The sequence below is a fragment of the Miniopterus schreibersii genome, assembly GCF_964146895.1.
Source record: "Miniopterus schreibersii genome assembly, chromosome: X".
Lineage (NCBI taxonomy): Eukaryota > Metazoa > Chordata > Mammalia > Chiroptera > Miniopteridae > Miniopterus > Miniopterus schreibersii.
Window position 1 is genome coordinate 97519851 of NC_138104.1, and position 14905 is coordinate 97534755.

The 14905-nt window shown below is 34.0% G+C and overlaps 1 protein-coding gene across 2 annotated transcripts in view; it reads right to left on the reverse strand.

Annotated features, from left to right (window-relative positions):
• The window catches only part of CDKL5 (cyclin dependent kinase like 5), a 148696-nt gene that overhangs the window by 82789 nt on the left and 51002 nt on the right, over positions 1-14905 (reverse strand). For both annotated transcript variants that reach the window (XM_081126620.1, XM_081126619.1), the window contains exons 2-3: positions 10306-10535; positions 7835-7869 (exon numbers count right to left, since the gene is read on the reverse strand). In XM_081126620.1, the coding sequence (XP_080982746.1) occupies positions 7835-7869; positions 10306-10369 (99 nt within the window). In that variant the 5' untranslated portion in view covers positions 10370-10535. The remainder of the gene's footprint in view (positions 1-7834; positions 7870-10305; positions 10536-14905) is intronic.

Below are 14905 nucleotides of genomic sequence, written 5' to 3' on the forward strand. Positions count from 1 at the left end.
CCAATTAAAAGAGAATATCAGAGTGAATTTAAAAAACACTTTAAATAGAAAGCTACAGATAGGTTAAAAGCAAAGGGATGAAGAAAGATATACCCTGTGAAACACTACCCAAAAGGAAGCTGCAGTAGCTGTATCACTTTTAGACAAAGCAGATTTCAGAACAAGAAAAAGCATCAGGGATAAAAAGGGGCATTACAAATTGATACATTTTTCCAAGAAAACATAACAATCCATAATATGTACGCACCAAACAAGAAAGCATCAAAATACAGGAGGCACATAATGATAGGACTGAAAAGAGAAACAGACAAATCCAATATAATTGGAGGCTTCAACACCCCCCTATTAGTAACTGACAGATCCATAAGGCAAACAAATAAGTATGGATATAGGTGATTGAACAGCACCATCAATCAACAAGATCTACTTGAGATTTATATATTATTTCATCCAACACCAGTAGAATACATATTCTCTCCTCAAGCTCACATGACATATTCATCAAGGTAGGCCAAATTCTGAGCCCTTAAACAAACAACAAAATTTAAAGAATAAAAATCATATACAGTATATTCTCACACCACAATGGAATTGAAATCAGATATCAGTAACAAAAAGAAAGCTGAAAAATCTCAAAGTATATAGAGATTAAAAAACACACTTCTAAATAATGTAGGTCAAAGACAAAATCAAGAGGAATTTAAAAATATTCTGAACTAAATGAAAATACAAATCAAAATCTGTGTAATGCAGCAAAAGCAGTGCTTAGAGAAAAGTTTATAGCCCTGAATGCATATATTAGAAAAGAAAACAGACCTAAAAATCAGTAACCTAAGCTTCTATGTTAGGAAATAGACAAAGAAGGACAACTTAAGCCTAAAGCAAGGAGAAAGAAAGAATAATAAAAATTATAGCATTAACTGATGAAATTGAAAAAGGGAGCTCAGAAGTAAAAATGAATGAAAACAAAAACAGGTTATTTAAAAGATAAATAAAACAGATAAACCTCCAGCCAGGCTAACCAAGAAAAAAAAAGAGAAGACACAAATTATTATCATCGGAAATTAAAAGAGTCATCACTACCACCACATGACATTAAAAGGATAATAAAGGAATATTATGAACAAATCTAACTTAAATAGACCAATTCCTTGAAGATGTAAACTACCAAAATGTACACAAAGAATAACAGATAATCTGAATAGGCCTACAAATATGGAAGAAACTCAATCAATAATTAATAACCTTTAAAAAGTCCCATACCCAAATGGTTTCACTGGTGAATTTTACCAAACAAGGAAGAAATTATACCCATTCTCTATAATCTCTGCCAGACAACAGAAGCAGAGGAACACTTCTTAACTCAATCTATGAGGCCAGTATTACCCTAATACCAAAACCAGGTACAGACATTAAAAGAAAGGCAAACTACAGACAAATATCTCTCATGAACATAGATGTAGAAATCCTCAACAAATATTAACAAATCAAATCCAGCAATGTATAAAAATAATTATATACAATGACCAAATGGGATTTATTCCAGATGTACAAGGCTGGTTCAACATTCTAAAATCAATTCATATAATCTACCATCATCAGCAGACTAAAATAGAAACATCACATGATCATATCAATTGATACAGTATAGCATATGACAAAATTCAACACCCATTTGTGATAAAAACTCTCAGCAATCTAGGAATAGAGAGAACTTACTCAACTTGATAAATAACATCTACAAAAACCTACAGCTAACATCATACTTAATGATGAGAAACGATATGCCTTCCCACTAAGCTCAGGAACAAGACAAGGATGTCTCCCTCTCACCACCTGTACTCAATATTGTGTTAGAGGTCATAAATATAATAAGGCAAGAAAAGGAAATAAAAGGTATACAGATTGGGAAAGAAGAAATAAAGCTATTTTGTTCATAGATGACATGATTATCTATGAAGAAAATTCCCCAAAACCTACAAAACAAAAACTCCTGAAACTAATAACCGATTCTAGCAAGATCACACAATACAAGGTTAATATACAAAAGTCAATTGCTTCCTATATACCAGCAATGAACAATTAGAATTTAAAATTAAAAACATAATACCATTTACATTATCACTAAAATAAAAAGAAGTACTTAAGTATAAATCTAACAAAATAATTGCAAGATCTGTATGCAAAAAACTACGTAACTTTTGAAAAAAAGCAGAGATCTAAATAAATGGAGAAATATTGCATGCTCATGGGTTGGAAGACACAATATTATTAAGATGTCGATTCTCCTCAACTTGAGCTACAGATTCAATGTGATCCCAAGTCCAGTAAGCTATTTTGTGGATATCAACACACTGATTTTAAAGATAATCTGGAAAGGCATTTTTCTTTATTAGTGATATGAGTTTGTTTCTAAGAAGGCTTTAGTGGAAAATTCATTTAAAAAATGGGAAAAAGTTTCACACTATGATTTCAACTACAATCTTTTCTCAGATTTCTCTCTCCCAAGCTATATTTTAAGCTTCCTGACAAACAAAACATGATCTTATATTTGTTCATTTATACATGCTAGACTATATTTCTCAAAAATAGAAATTACATCTTATTGATTTTTGCAGAGCCAGTGCCTACCACACTGCCTGACATTTTGTAGACACTCAATAGATTTTTCTTCAACAGGTATTTGTTTGAATTTTATTTTATAAGGTTATGCCTATAACACAGTGCTATTAAGTATAAGAGGTAGAAAAAAATTTTTAATTTTTAAAATTAAAATGCTTTAACTTATAAAACAAACCTTTAAATTAAGAAGTAGTAAAGCTCAAAAGCATTGTATAGCTTCTAATAGTATTTCAGAGTTGGGTTCCTTTTTTGTAGAAATAGATCACCATGCACTACATTCCAGTCACTGATTTCAACAATGCATAGGAGCGCCCACTATATGGGCATTTGTTGATCAGCTCCTTTTCTTATATTATCAGTGAATAAGGGTGGGCAACAGTAGGTTTCTAGGTGTGAGTATGCAAGTTTGTTCTTGTATTATTATTTATTAATTATTGTATTATTTTCCACCTGAACTGTAAACCTGCTTTTATCCACTCCTTTATATATTTCAGGCCTGTATAGAAAAATGATTCATACTAATTTTTGCTCCTGAAGTTTTGGGGGGAAAAAATCACATTAAAAAGCCAATATAAATCTCAAGCACAGACTTCATCAGAGACTAATGAAATTACTCATGTTAAGATGGTGTAGGAAGAATGCTCTCTTCTTTGAACTAATTATTTTTTACGATTAGCAGAAAAGGGGGCTTTAAAGTCCATCTAGTACCCCAGACAACTCATCCTCCAGATTGGGTGGTGGGTGGTGGGTGGGGCCGTGATCATTTAGGAACCGAGAACAGTCACTGTAAGAAGGGTGAATGAGGTCAAGTCTTTGTGTAGACAATGCATGCAGAACTAACTGGCTAGTTCTAATATGACCATTCCCTTATCGCATTTACTAAAAAACAAACAACAAAACAAATCCAGATTAGGATGATGAGGATAAAGGCAACCAGGACGCCTGCAAAACCCCCAAAATCTTCTAGTTCCCTAAAGAAGTAACTCTCCTGGAAATTGACACACGAGCCATTATGTCTTTTACTGATAACAAGACAACAGAAACATAGGTCGTTTTTCCTATATCAACAGACTGGCAGAATTGAAAACACAAAATACAATACAAAAAGGACGGTTTTAGTGAGACTCTTGTAGTGTTCCAGAGACTGTTCCACGATTAATTGGATCGGCAACAAAAACCAGGTCAAGAAAGGAAATTACACAGAAATATGGTTCTATGAGTGCCTGTGTAAGAGCTAACGGAAGGTGTTTTCCCCCATGAATGATTCCTACTATCTTTGTTCCTGACCTGAAGTCCAGTTTAACATTGGCATCTCATTAATCTCTACAACCTGCAGTAAATTAATGCCATTTAGGAGAGAGTAATTACTTCAAAAATGACAAAATAATCAATACTGAAATATTTCCGGCTTCTAACAATCTTTATGAAAAACCCTGTCTCTCTTTAATTTTCTTCAAATGCTAAAAATTTTGCACACAAAAAGCAAAAGAAAAAAATCACACTTCTTACTTAAATAACGATGAAAGTAATGACAAAGTAAATAATATAATTAATCCCATATATTCAGTTTCTCATTGCTGACTGTCTTTAAGCTTTGTTTTAAAAACTCAATTCACAAGTAAAACGTAAAACTAAAAATTAAACAAAAACATTAGTTTTATTTACCGTAGGAAAAAAACTGAAAAAGTAAAAGTTTTAATAGAAACTTTGTTTTAATAGAAAATAACTGTGTGGTTTGAGGTGGCAGACTATAAATAATAGGTTAAATTGGTGATGGTTCATTGACTTTTCCTCAAATATCTTCTTAGTTTGAAAAATAAAAAGTAACCAAATCATCATTTAGCTTTTTGGTGGAAAAACAAAATTAATCTGAAAAAGAGGAATCACTAATTCAAAATGTATAATACTTGCTAAAAAGGAAGCTTCAGAGCAAAAGACAAATTGTGAATATTAAGTAATAGCAAATAGCCAAAGAATGCCTTTTAGTAGGGAGAGGTAAGGGCATTTCTAACTAGGGAATATTTCATCAAATCTACTCTTCTTCCTACTCTTATCTCAATCTCTTAAATCTCAAAGGGGAGAAATGGCATAGTCCAGATTTTATTCATGTTTTCTCTCACTAACCTCTTGCATTTGGCATTCAATGTACCATTTCACTTCAAGAGGCCACTAACAAATGGCACTGTTAAATGAAACTGATCTATCTAGTCACCCCTCAACATCACAGATCTTTTTATGGATTTTTACACTATTGATGAATACCACTTTTAAAAACCTTTCTTCCTTGCTTTCCAGAGGTCAGCCTCCCTCTCCTTTCAGTCTGACCATTTTAAGCATGCCCTTCACTCTGCTCCGCACTCCCTCTTGGAAGGTTCCTATCATTTCACAGTTCCACCTCAGGCTCGAGTTAGCTATTTCCAGAGTCAGATCAAAGCCAGTTTACCAGCTGTGTAATCTTGGCCCTGTTATATAACCTCTCTATGACTTGGTTTCCTCACCTGGAAAATGGAAATAAGAGTAGGGTTGTTGTGGGGTTAAATGTAAAACATCTACTGGAGTGTCTAGCACATGGTAAATGCTCAATATGTGGTATTTATTAATATCAGGTTCAGTATTCTGAGGCCATTTTATTCTTTATTATGAGAGCCAAGTTCATTATTTCTCCCCTCAAACTTATACACCCTTTATAAGTTTTTCAGTCAAATAAATGATACCAATGGTTTTCCAGTTTGCCACAAATCTTTGGGATTGTCTTTAATCCCTCCATAGGGACCTACTACTCTGCACCAGCTCTCTGCAGTGTCCTTCACTTTTGGTTCTGTAGTTTAAGTCAACTTTATTATTAATTGAATACTTATAGGCTATACCTTAACACTGGATAGTTCATGGCGTTGCATAACTCACTATCTCAAGAGCATATGGCACCTATTACTTCACAACAAACAGAAACTTCTCATAAGTCAACTCCAGCCACAGGAAACGAACTATATGAACCAGCACTTCCCTGTCCTGGGCTCAGCTGCATCACTCTCCTGCCTCTATGTGGCTGCACAACCCTCTTCCTCTAATCTCATCTCCATTCCATTCTCCCTACTTTGTAGTGAGGATGACCTTTGGGCTTCTACAGAGAAAAAGTATGCTGTAAAACATGCCTCCCCTTTCACAGGCACTTCAAAGCAGACATGCAAATTAAAAAAAGAAATCAGCAATAGATATCTTCAGGGTAAAGGTCTAAATCAGAAGGTCTTCCAAATGCGAGTAGTCATAAAGCGCCATAAAGAGCTGGACAGTCGTTGCTAAGAGTTTTCACATACATGCCAATGTGTGTATATATATATAAAACAATTAAACAGAATCCATCAAAAAGAGAGTACCGTTTCATTCTTCTCTTTTAATTGGGCAGCATTTATTTCAGTAAACTAAGAAGTACGGTCTTTGACTGGCCTTTGGTGAACACAACATTTACTGTGTTCACAAAAGACAAGATATATCTTTTTTATAAACATGACATCGAAATTTCTTGCAATGGTACACAAATTAAGAATGTAACTTTCTTTCAGTCTTGCTCAAATATACAATATGTTAGGAATTATTTAATTATATATACACCCAGAGTGAGCCCTTTCAAAAAGAGAACAAATTTATGCATAAGTGATCACGACGCCCACCTACGCATAAATAATCATACATTTTTATAAGCATTTTGTTAAATTTTTAAAAGGTATGCGAAATACATGGGCATGATTATTCTATATATAATGATACAATAGAAAGGACTATATCTATTTTTAACTATAACATGAGATTTCGTGGTAACCCATTTGTTTGATCCTGAAGCATAAATCTTACCAAAAGCATCAAATTCTCTATTTTGGGGTAAAGGTGTAAAGATTTGAAGGTCTGATTCTAGCTGAAAAAAGAATATACTATAACAGGTCTAATGACTAAACAGCTGCAGATTCTAAAAAGAGTTTTTATTACTCTGAGTGAGGCACTAATTTATGTTTTAAATTTTCCATCCAGCGATAACTTTTTAGATGCATGAAAGGAAAAAATAATAAAGAGCTGGCCTGTGAGTCCCTCACTTAGTGAAGGGCAGTAAAAAGAGATTTTTAGATGCAACCTCATTTTTTAAAGTATCTCTTCAGACAAACTGTAAGCCATACAAGGTTAAGAAAACTATGTTTTACTCATGTTTGTAACTCAAAGTGCCCTACATATAGCCACTAGGAATCAACGTTCACATTTAGAGTTGGTTTCCCAAGAGCAGAGATGCCTGTTCTCATCCATCCCTTCACTCTGGGCCCATCTTGCCAGCACTGACAGTGTGCAGTGTGAACCACTTCTTACTACAGGTAACACACATACTTGAACAAACAAGTAAACCAAGTATATGGAAAGATAAAAACAATATATTCAACTAATAAACTTTTTTTTACATAAAAGGCAGAAGGAGAGCTTAGATAAGGTCAAAATTTCTTATCGCCTCAACTCTTGCCATATTTTTTAAATGGAGGTATAATTGACATTCAACATTACACTACTTTCAGGTGTACAACATAATAATTCAATATTAGAATACTTACCATCTAAAAGTCAGTCTCTGAGTAAAACATGCTCACCACTGAGCAACAGCTATGGAAATTTGAAATAACTTACCTAAATAAATGCTGATTATTATCATAGTCAAATAATGTATATAACACGATTCATTTCAAGGCTGTTCAAGGGTGACCAACTAGAACCAATAATCATAACCATACACTATTATCCCAAGCCCTATTTTATAATCAAATACCTATCCACTATATCCTTCAAAGTCTAGATTCAGATCCATCAAGCATTCTAAATTATTGAGTCTACATGAAAAATACTGACTGAATGAAATTCTTCATTGTTCTTAAGTAAGTGAACATAAATTCATCACTGCTTTGATTTCTTCCCTACCACCTCTTCTCTTCCCATTAGGCAGCTTTGCACCTATACATAGGTCAGCTGAAAAAATAGCAGAAGATTGTAAAGAACTAATGACTACCTAATCATGATAAAACTTGTCCCAAAGTAGTCTCCTTTCTCTGGGTTCACATATTAATTCTACTCAACAAGCAGCATCATTATAGCCAGACAGTTTTAACGATATGCCCACATGCACAGTACACTGCATTAGGTTCAAAACAGTAAAACACATAAAATATTTTCTTCTTATACTTGCCTTGTGTCTGCATTTAAGTACAACTCCATAGGCTCCTTTAATAAAAAGAAGTAAATAGTTAGCAGCAGTATACCAATTATAGCTCTTGTAGAAATCGAAGTTCTATTATGTTTACATTGGTTATCAGTATGTGTTATAATAAGGATTCCTAAAATGACAATATTCTGCAGTGATAATGCAATGAGCTACATACAAAGAGAGCATGGATAATTACTATATATTTTTTTTATAAACCAAGTATAAGCAACACATTTCTTCAACATGTATTTTTAAAGGTTTCTCTTTTGAAAGAAAATTTCACTTGAGACATTTTTAAATTGAAGCTTAAAATATTCTGGAGACAAGATTTGGGCACAAGAACTTTAACACTAAATGAAAATCAACTGAAGAGGTTCTTGGAAACTTAAAATTTAAGAGTAGTGATTTCCTAATAGTAAGCTCAAACATGGAGCCTACCAAATATGTTATGTAACCTAGCAGACATTTAAATCCTCTTCCAGGACACTGGAATGTCTTTCCTGATTGGCAAAATAGTATGGACCTCAGCATTCCAATTAATAACTAGTAGGAGTTGATATATTTTTGCCATAAATACTCATTTCAAGGGCACAGGCCACAAACAGTCCAAGAATCTCTGGCCAATTATAGCCACCCACTCCCACTTTGTTTGGTATAAAAGTAGTTGATGAGATTCAACTACTTCCTTAGAGGTAGAGCACAGAGTTGACAGCAAGGTACCCAGGAAACTGAGGTTAAAGTTTTATTGTAAAAATCTAATTAGGAGAATCAAAAGGTAATGTATGATAGATAACTGAGAAATGTCAAGAACACTGACATTAACAGACAGGCAAAGCCTCATGCATCTATGAGAAGGGGATTTTAGAGACATGAAATTGGGAACTGTGTCTCCAACAGAGTCTAGGGGAACACAAGTCTCCCCCACTTTAGTGGAGATGGATGAATGTTATTATCACAGTTAGGATGGGACCAGCCGTTACAGGCATCCAACTTAGCTTCACAATCATAGGCAATCATCCAGTCCTCATGCCAGTTTTTCAGTGGGGTAAAAATGCACTGACTAGGCTACAGGAATTTAGAGTTGGCTTGACGGTTTTTAATTTCCTTAATATATGTGTGTACTTCTTAGTCAAAAAGCATCTGAGGTAGTTTACAAAGAAAAAAAACATATAGCAGTGATGGTTCTGACTACAACTTAAACTGACATAATCTGACTTATACAACAGTCTGGTAGTTTTAGTTCATCTGAGCCAATCCCTGAGAAGATAATCACTTAAAGGTACAAAAAGAAAAACAAGGTTATGATCCAGAAAACTTAGGACCAGAATCTGGAACATTCCAGCCGTGTTATACTCTACGAAGTGACATTCTCCAGTCAGTAGTTTATTGCCTAAGTCTCTAATTGTAATACTTTTGGAAAACAACAACAACTAAACAAAATGGCAGCTATTATAAAACAGATAGTAGGTAAGATAAGGAGAATAAATTTTATTTACATAATTAATATTAATGAAGAGAAGGAAAAGGAGTTGACTAGTGAAGGAAGAAGGATCCATTCCCCTAACATGGTTTTGACTTCAGACCTTGAAGCAAGTACCCAATGATTAAACTGTGTTTCAATCCTTTTTATTTATTTGAAAAGGATTTGACAACTTAATATTAAAATCTAAAACAGCTTTACTCTTCACACTGGTAAATTTTTAAAACTTCTTTTGAAATTTAAAATTTATTTGAAAATTCTGAAATATGAAATTTCTCTAACATTTACTTTAAAGATATAAATGCTAAGAAACCGTAAGTAGAGTCACTTATCCCATTAACAGAATCATTTATCAAAATCTCCATAAAGTTATCTTTAAGTCAAGAGCAAAAATTACTAAGAATAAAAAATCAGAAAGACTTACGAAAAATGAATTACCATATTTCATCTAACCAATGATGCCAATTAAACCATGACAAGCTACTGATTATAACATACATCTAATTTCAAAGATATTACAATATGACTAAATTGTGTGCCTCAGAATTTATAAAATGTGGTTTGTCATTCCCAAAGACAAATAGAAGTTATTTATTTATTTACCATGCAGTAAGTAAAATTTAACTTATATAAATAAATTTTAAGTTATTCACAATAAGCCTAGCTGATATAAAAATAAAATGTAGCCAAAAAATTATTGACTAAAGAAACCATGATTCCTAATGAAAAGAATTAAATGAAGGCAGCCTCAAGAAATCCCTGATTTATTAAATTTTAAGGGGTTTTAAAATGTTATTAACTTTCAATTGGAGAATAAGACCAAAGAGTTGAGAGTAATTTTATTTTTAATATCTTACTCTTAGGCCCATGTCTAAATTGATGCCAATTAAATTAAAAGGACCTGAATTATTAACTTTTTTAGTGGTAGGTATAATTGTACATTGCTCAAAAACTCAAGGAATGCTAAACTTACCTTCACCTACAACCCCAAGGATCTCAAATTTATTCATCACATTACCAATGTTAGGAATCTTCATGAAGACAAACTCCTCTTTTGATGCGAGCCACAGGACATGGCATCAGAAAGGAACTTCTGAGGAAGTTGCCCAGTAAGTAGAACAAAAAACGGCCGAAGGAAGAAATTCTCACAGGTTCGCAGGAAATTTCACATATTTCTTCTAATAGGAAGTATTAGATGATTCCCTAAAAGAACAAACAATTAAAAGCCATAAGTTTTATATCTCAGTAATCAAATAACCTGGCCTATCTTTTTACACAGTTCTTTTAAAACCATGTTAATGTTTCACATACTAAAAAAAAGAATAATCATAGGAGGGAAGAACCCAAAATGGAACACAAATGTACTTAACTGTACTTGAAATGAGTATCGTAAATGCACCGAAGGGGGCCGGGGCGGGGGGGGGGAGATTAACCCTAGGTAAGTTGAAAATAGTATTTCAACAACATACTCTCCTCGAACTAAGACAAAAAATAATATAATCACATATTATACTCTACTTAGATATTTGTTTTACACAGAGATATGAAATTTCTTTATGTGTATTCTAGGATTGAGCAAATAAGTATATACAGTAGGCAAAAGTAGGTTTACAGTTGTGAGTACACAAAATAGTTTATTATTGCATTATTATTTATTAATTATTATTTTCACACAAACAACCATAAACCTACTTTTGCCCACCCCTGTATATTATGGATAATGAGAGTTTGGTCCCTTATTCCCATAACAGCAAGTTACAAATATGAAAAGGCGGAAGGAAGGCTTGGAATTAGAGTTAACTATATAAGCTCAGTTCTTAATATAGAGAGATACAGAAACAGATATGTGTGTGTAAATATGCAAAAAATATACATACACACATATATTCCTTAGCTCCGTCCGGGGGGCCTGGAAGCAATGACACTCCAGTAGCCAAGAGCACAGCTAATGCGCCAGTAAAAGGAACCAGGGTTCCTGGAAGAAATGGCTGATTTCCAGGCTACAGCTGAAAGTAAGGAAATGCTCAAAGAATAATGGGGCATGTCTAAAGGGCACCGGAGTCAGCTTGAAGAGATTCCCACTGATCAAATGAGGAACATTTGAGCAACAAAATAAAAATAGTAGCAGATGCCCAGCTGGCATGGCTCAGCGGCTGAGCATCAACCTATGATCCAGGAGATCCAGGAGATGGAGGTTTGATTCCTGGTCAGGGCACGTGCCCCGTTTTGGGCACGATCCCCAGTAGGGGGCATGCAGGAGGCAGCCGATCAATGACTCATCTTGATGTTTCTATCTCTCTCCCTCTCCCTTCCTCTCTGAAATCAATAAAATATATGTATATTAAAAATAAAATAAAAAATAGTAACAGATTATAATCCATAGAATAATAAAAAAAATACACACCCAGTCCTTACTGATATAAATAAGTGGAGGAGAAGAAAAATCTTTTTCTTAGAGTATAATTGCAAATAATAAATTTGGTGAAGAAATTAGAAAAAAATCCACCATTTGGCAACTACCCTGGCTATAATTATTTCAGGCAAGAATCATCAATACATGATAAAACTAGTGGTTGAAAGTTTGATGGAAAACAGGATATTATCTAGTCTCAAAGTAGCTACCTATAAGATACCTATCAATTACCAAGGGAAAAATAGTAATTTCATAGTGAAGAATCCCGCCAGACACTACCTTAAGTGATCAAGGTTAACACTGTTAGTAATAGGACAAGCGAACACCATATGTCTCCTGATAGGATGCATCACAACATACTCCTGTGTCATTCCTTCTGAAAAGGGAAAGCCTGAATCTAACCAGAGACAAGCCCAAGCTAAGGACATTCTACTAAATAACTGGCCTGTATTCTTTAAAAATGTCTGTCATGAAAGACAAAGAATGACTAACTGTTCCAGAAAAGAAAATTAAGAGTCATGAAAACTAAACATAATGCATGATCCTGGACTGGATTCTGGACAAGAAAAAAAAATATTTTTTGCTATAAAGGGTAACCGATAAAATTTCAATATCTAGAGATTATATAATAATAATGTATCAATGATAATTTTATTTTGATAATAGTATGGTGGTTATATAAAACAATGCTCTTGCTTTAAGAAATGACAAAATGGGTGAAGGTGGTCAAAAGGTACAAACTTCTAGTTAAAAAAATAAATAAGTCCTAGGGACATAATGTACAGCATGGTGCCTATAGCTAGTACATTGATGGTAGGAATGTACACTGCGACAAGCTTTCTAAAGAGAAATATGTCCAGAATTAAATGCTTTTAAAATGTTCATATCCTAGATAAAAGTATGTGAAAAAAGCTACATCATTCTTAAATGTAAAATATTAGACACAGTCCCTTTAAAAATTAAAAACCTGACAAGATATCCTACAATTAATACTTATTAACATTATTATTAAACATTATCCTGGTGGGTTCTAGCCAGCTCAGTAAAATAAGAAAAAAATAAATGAATAAAATATATAGGATTAGAAAGAGGGAAACAAAATAGTATTTACAAATATTATTATCTACATAGAAAATTCAGAGGGATTTACAAATTATTAGAATTATAAGTGTTGGCGAGGTAGTTGAACATAAATTTAATATATAAATATCAACTGCATTTGTGAACATCAACAAGAAACAAAATATAATTTTTAAAAATCACATTTACAACAAAAAAGTGGCTTAGGATTTAACATGATGTTCAAGGCCTCTATTCAAATTTATATATACATATATATATATATATATGTATATATAAAGATGACCTAAATAAATGGAGTTATCCCAATTTTAAGCTAGGAAGAATCAATAGTCTCCATATTAACCTATATAGTCAATGCAATCCCAATCAAAATCCCAGGGTTTTCTGAGGAATTAAGAGAAGCTGATTCTAAAATATACGTGAAACACCAGAGTTCTAAGTATAGTCCACACCCCCCTGAATAAAAAAAGGAAGAGGGCTTAGCCTTGAGGGTAGGATCTGGAAGTGTGCCCTACCAAATATATTGAGGGTTACAACTGAGCTATAGAAATTAAGACGGGATGCTCCTGGCACAGATATAGACAAATTAGCCAGTGGAACTGATGTGAGAGCGCAGCAGCAGACCATACTTACTTAAATATCCCTACAGCTCCACTCTCACCTCCCCTTGAACTCAGCCTGTTCTTTACACAGAAGTCTTCAGGAGAAGTCAGATCATGTCACTTCTCTGCTCAAAACTCTCCAATGGCCTCCCTTATCATTAAGAGTGAAAGTCCAAGTCCATATAAGCCACAAGGTCTTAACTTGCCCTCCTCTGACATCATCTCTGACTAGTCTCTCTCTTGGCTTGCTTTACTCCAGCCACACTAACCTCGTTTCACTTCAATATATAACAAGAAAGTCACAGTTGTCCCTAATCCTAAATATTTCTTTGTCACTCTAACATTTACTTTAGGTCAGATTCTTATTAACTGACTTTTCATCCAACATTTACAAACAATGTTTTTGAAAAAAGGCAAGAGAAAGCAGACACTATATTTTAGAAAACTTTAATGAAATCACAGATTTTAAAAGGTGACTGTGACATTTAGAGAAAATACTGTCACAACTTCAGAAAAAGTTAATAAATATTTATTTTATTCATTTATTAAAGTATTACTGACTGCCTAACATGTTTGAGGAAATGGACAAATAAGACACATAAGGCAGTGGTGAACAACAATATAGGCAAGGTCCTTGCCCTCATGGAGCTTTACATTTTGCTGAAGGAGGAAAAAATACAAGATTATTATCAGATACCGATGCACATTACGAAGGGAGAAAAGGACTGATTACTCAGAAAGGTGTCTCTAAAAACGTGGCATCTGAGGTGCAATATCAGTAACAAGGAGCCACCATATGAAAATCTAAGTCAGTCACATTCCAAGTAAAAGATGCTCAGAGTGCTTAAGGATGAATCATTCTTTCGTTTTCTATGACTGATCTGGAAGAACACCCAGGAAACGTAAATATTCCACTCTCTGTCAGTAATGGTATATGGCTCATTTCAAAGGAAACTAGAGATGAAAATTAAATCATTCCCACTAAGAAGACTCAGCACCCCAAAAGTTCTGTATGTAAGTATATGTAAGGAACATTTACTCCCAATTCTCTGTGGAAATCAAATGCAACCTGGGAATTAGATTTTAAATGTGTGAGTAAATACACAATATAGGTGTCAAGAACAGTCTTTTAACTACTAGTATTCACACTGAGGGGGGGAAATTATGCCAAATTAAATTTAACTATATAAACAAAAAGGAGGCAACTTAGTAGAGCCGACAAGCTCAGGGAGCTACTTGGAAGGCTGACAAGCTCTGTGACCAAAAGTCATCCCAGGCCCATAGCTTACTTAGCAAAGGTCACCCTTTCCCTTCAGTGAGCCCCGCCCATTGTTCTTAAGCATCTAGGATAACACACCTTTGGAGTATCAGAGTAATTTTCTTTTCCAGACCCCGGGCAGGCACAACTGCTGGCACCACAGCACAAGACCACAAGACTCCTCGTTGTTACATACTATCTGTATTTACTGTAAATA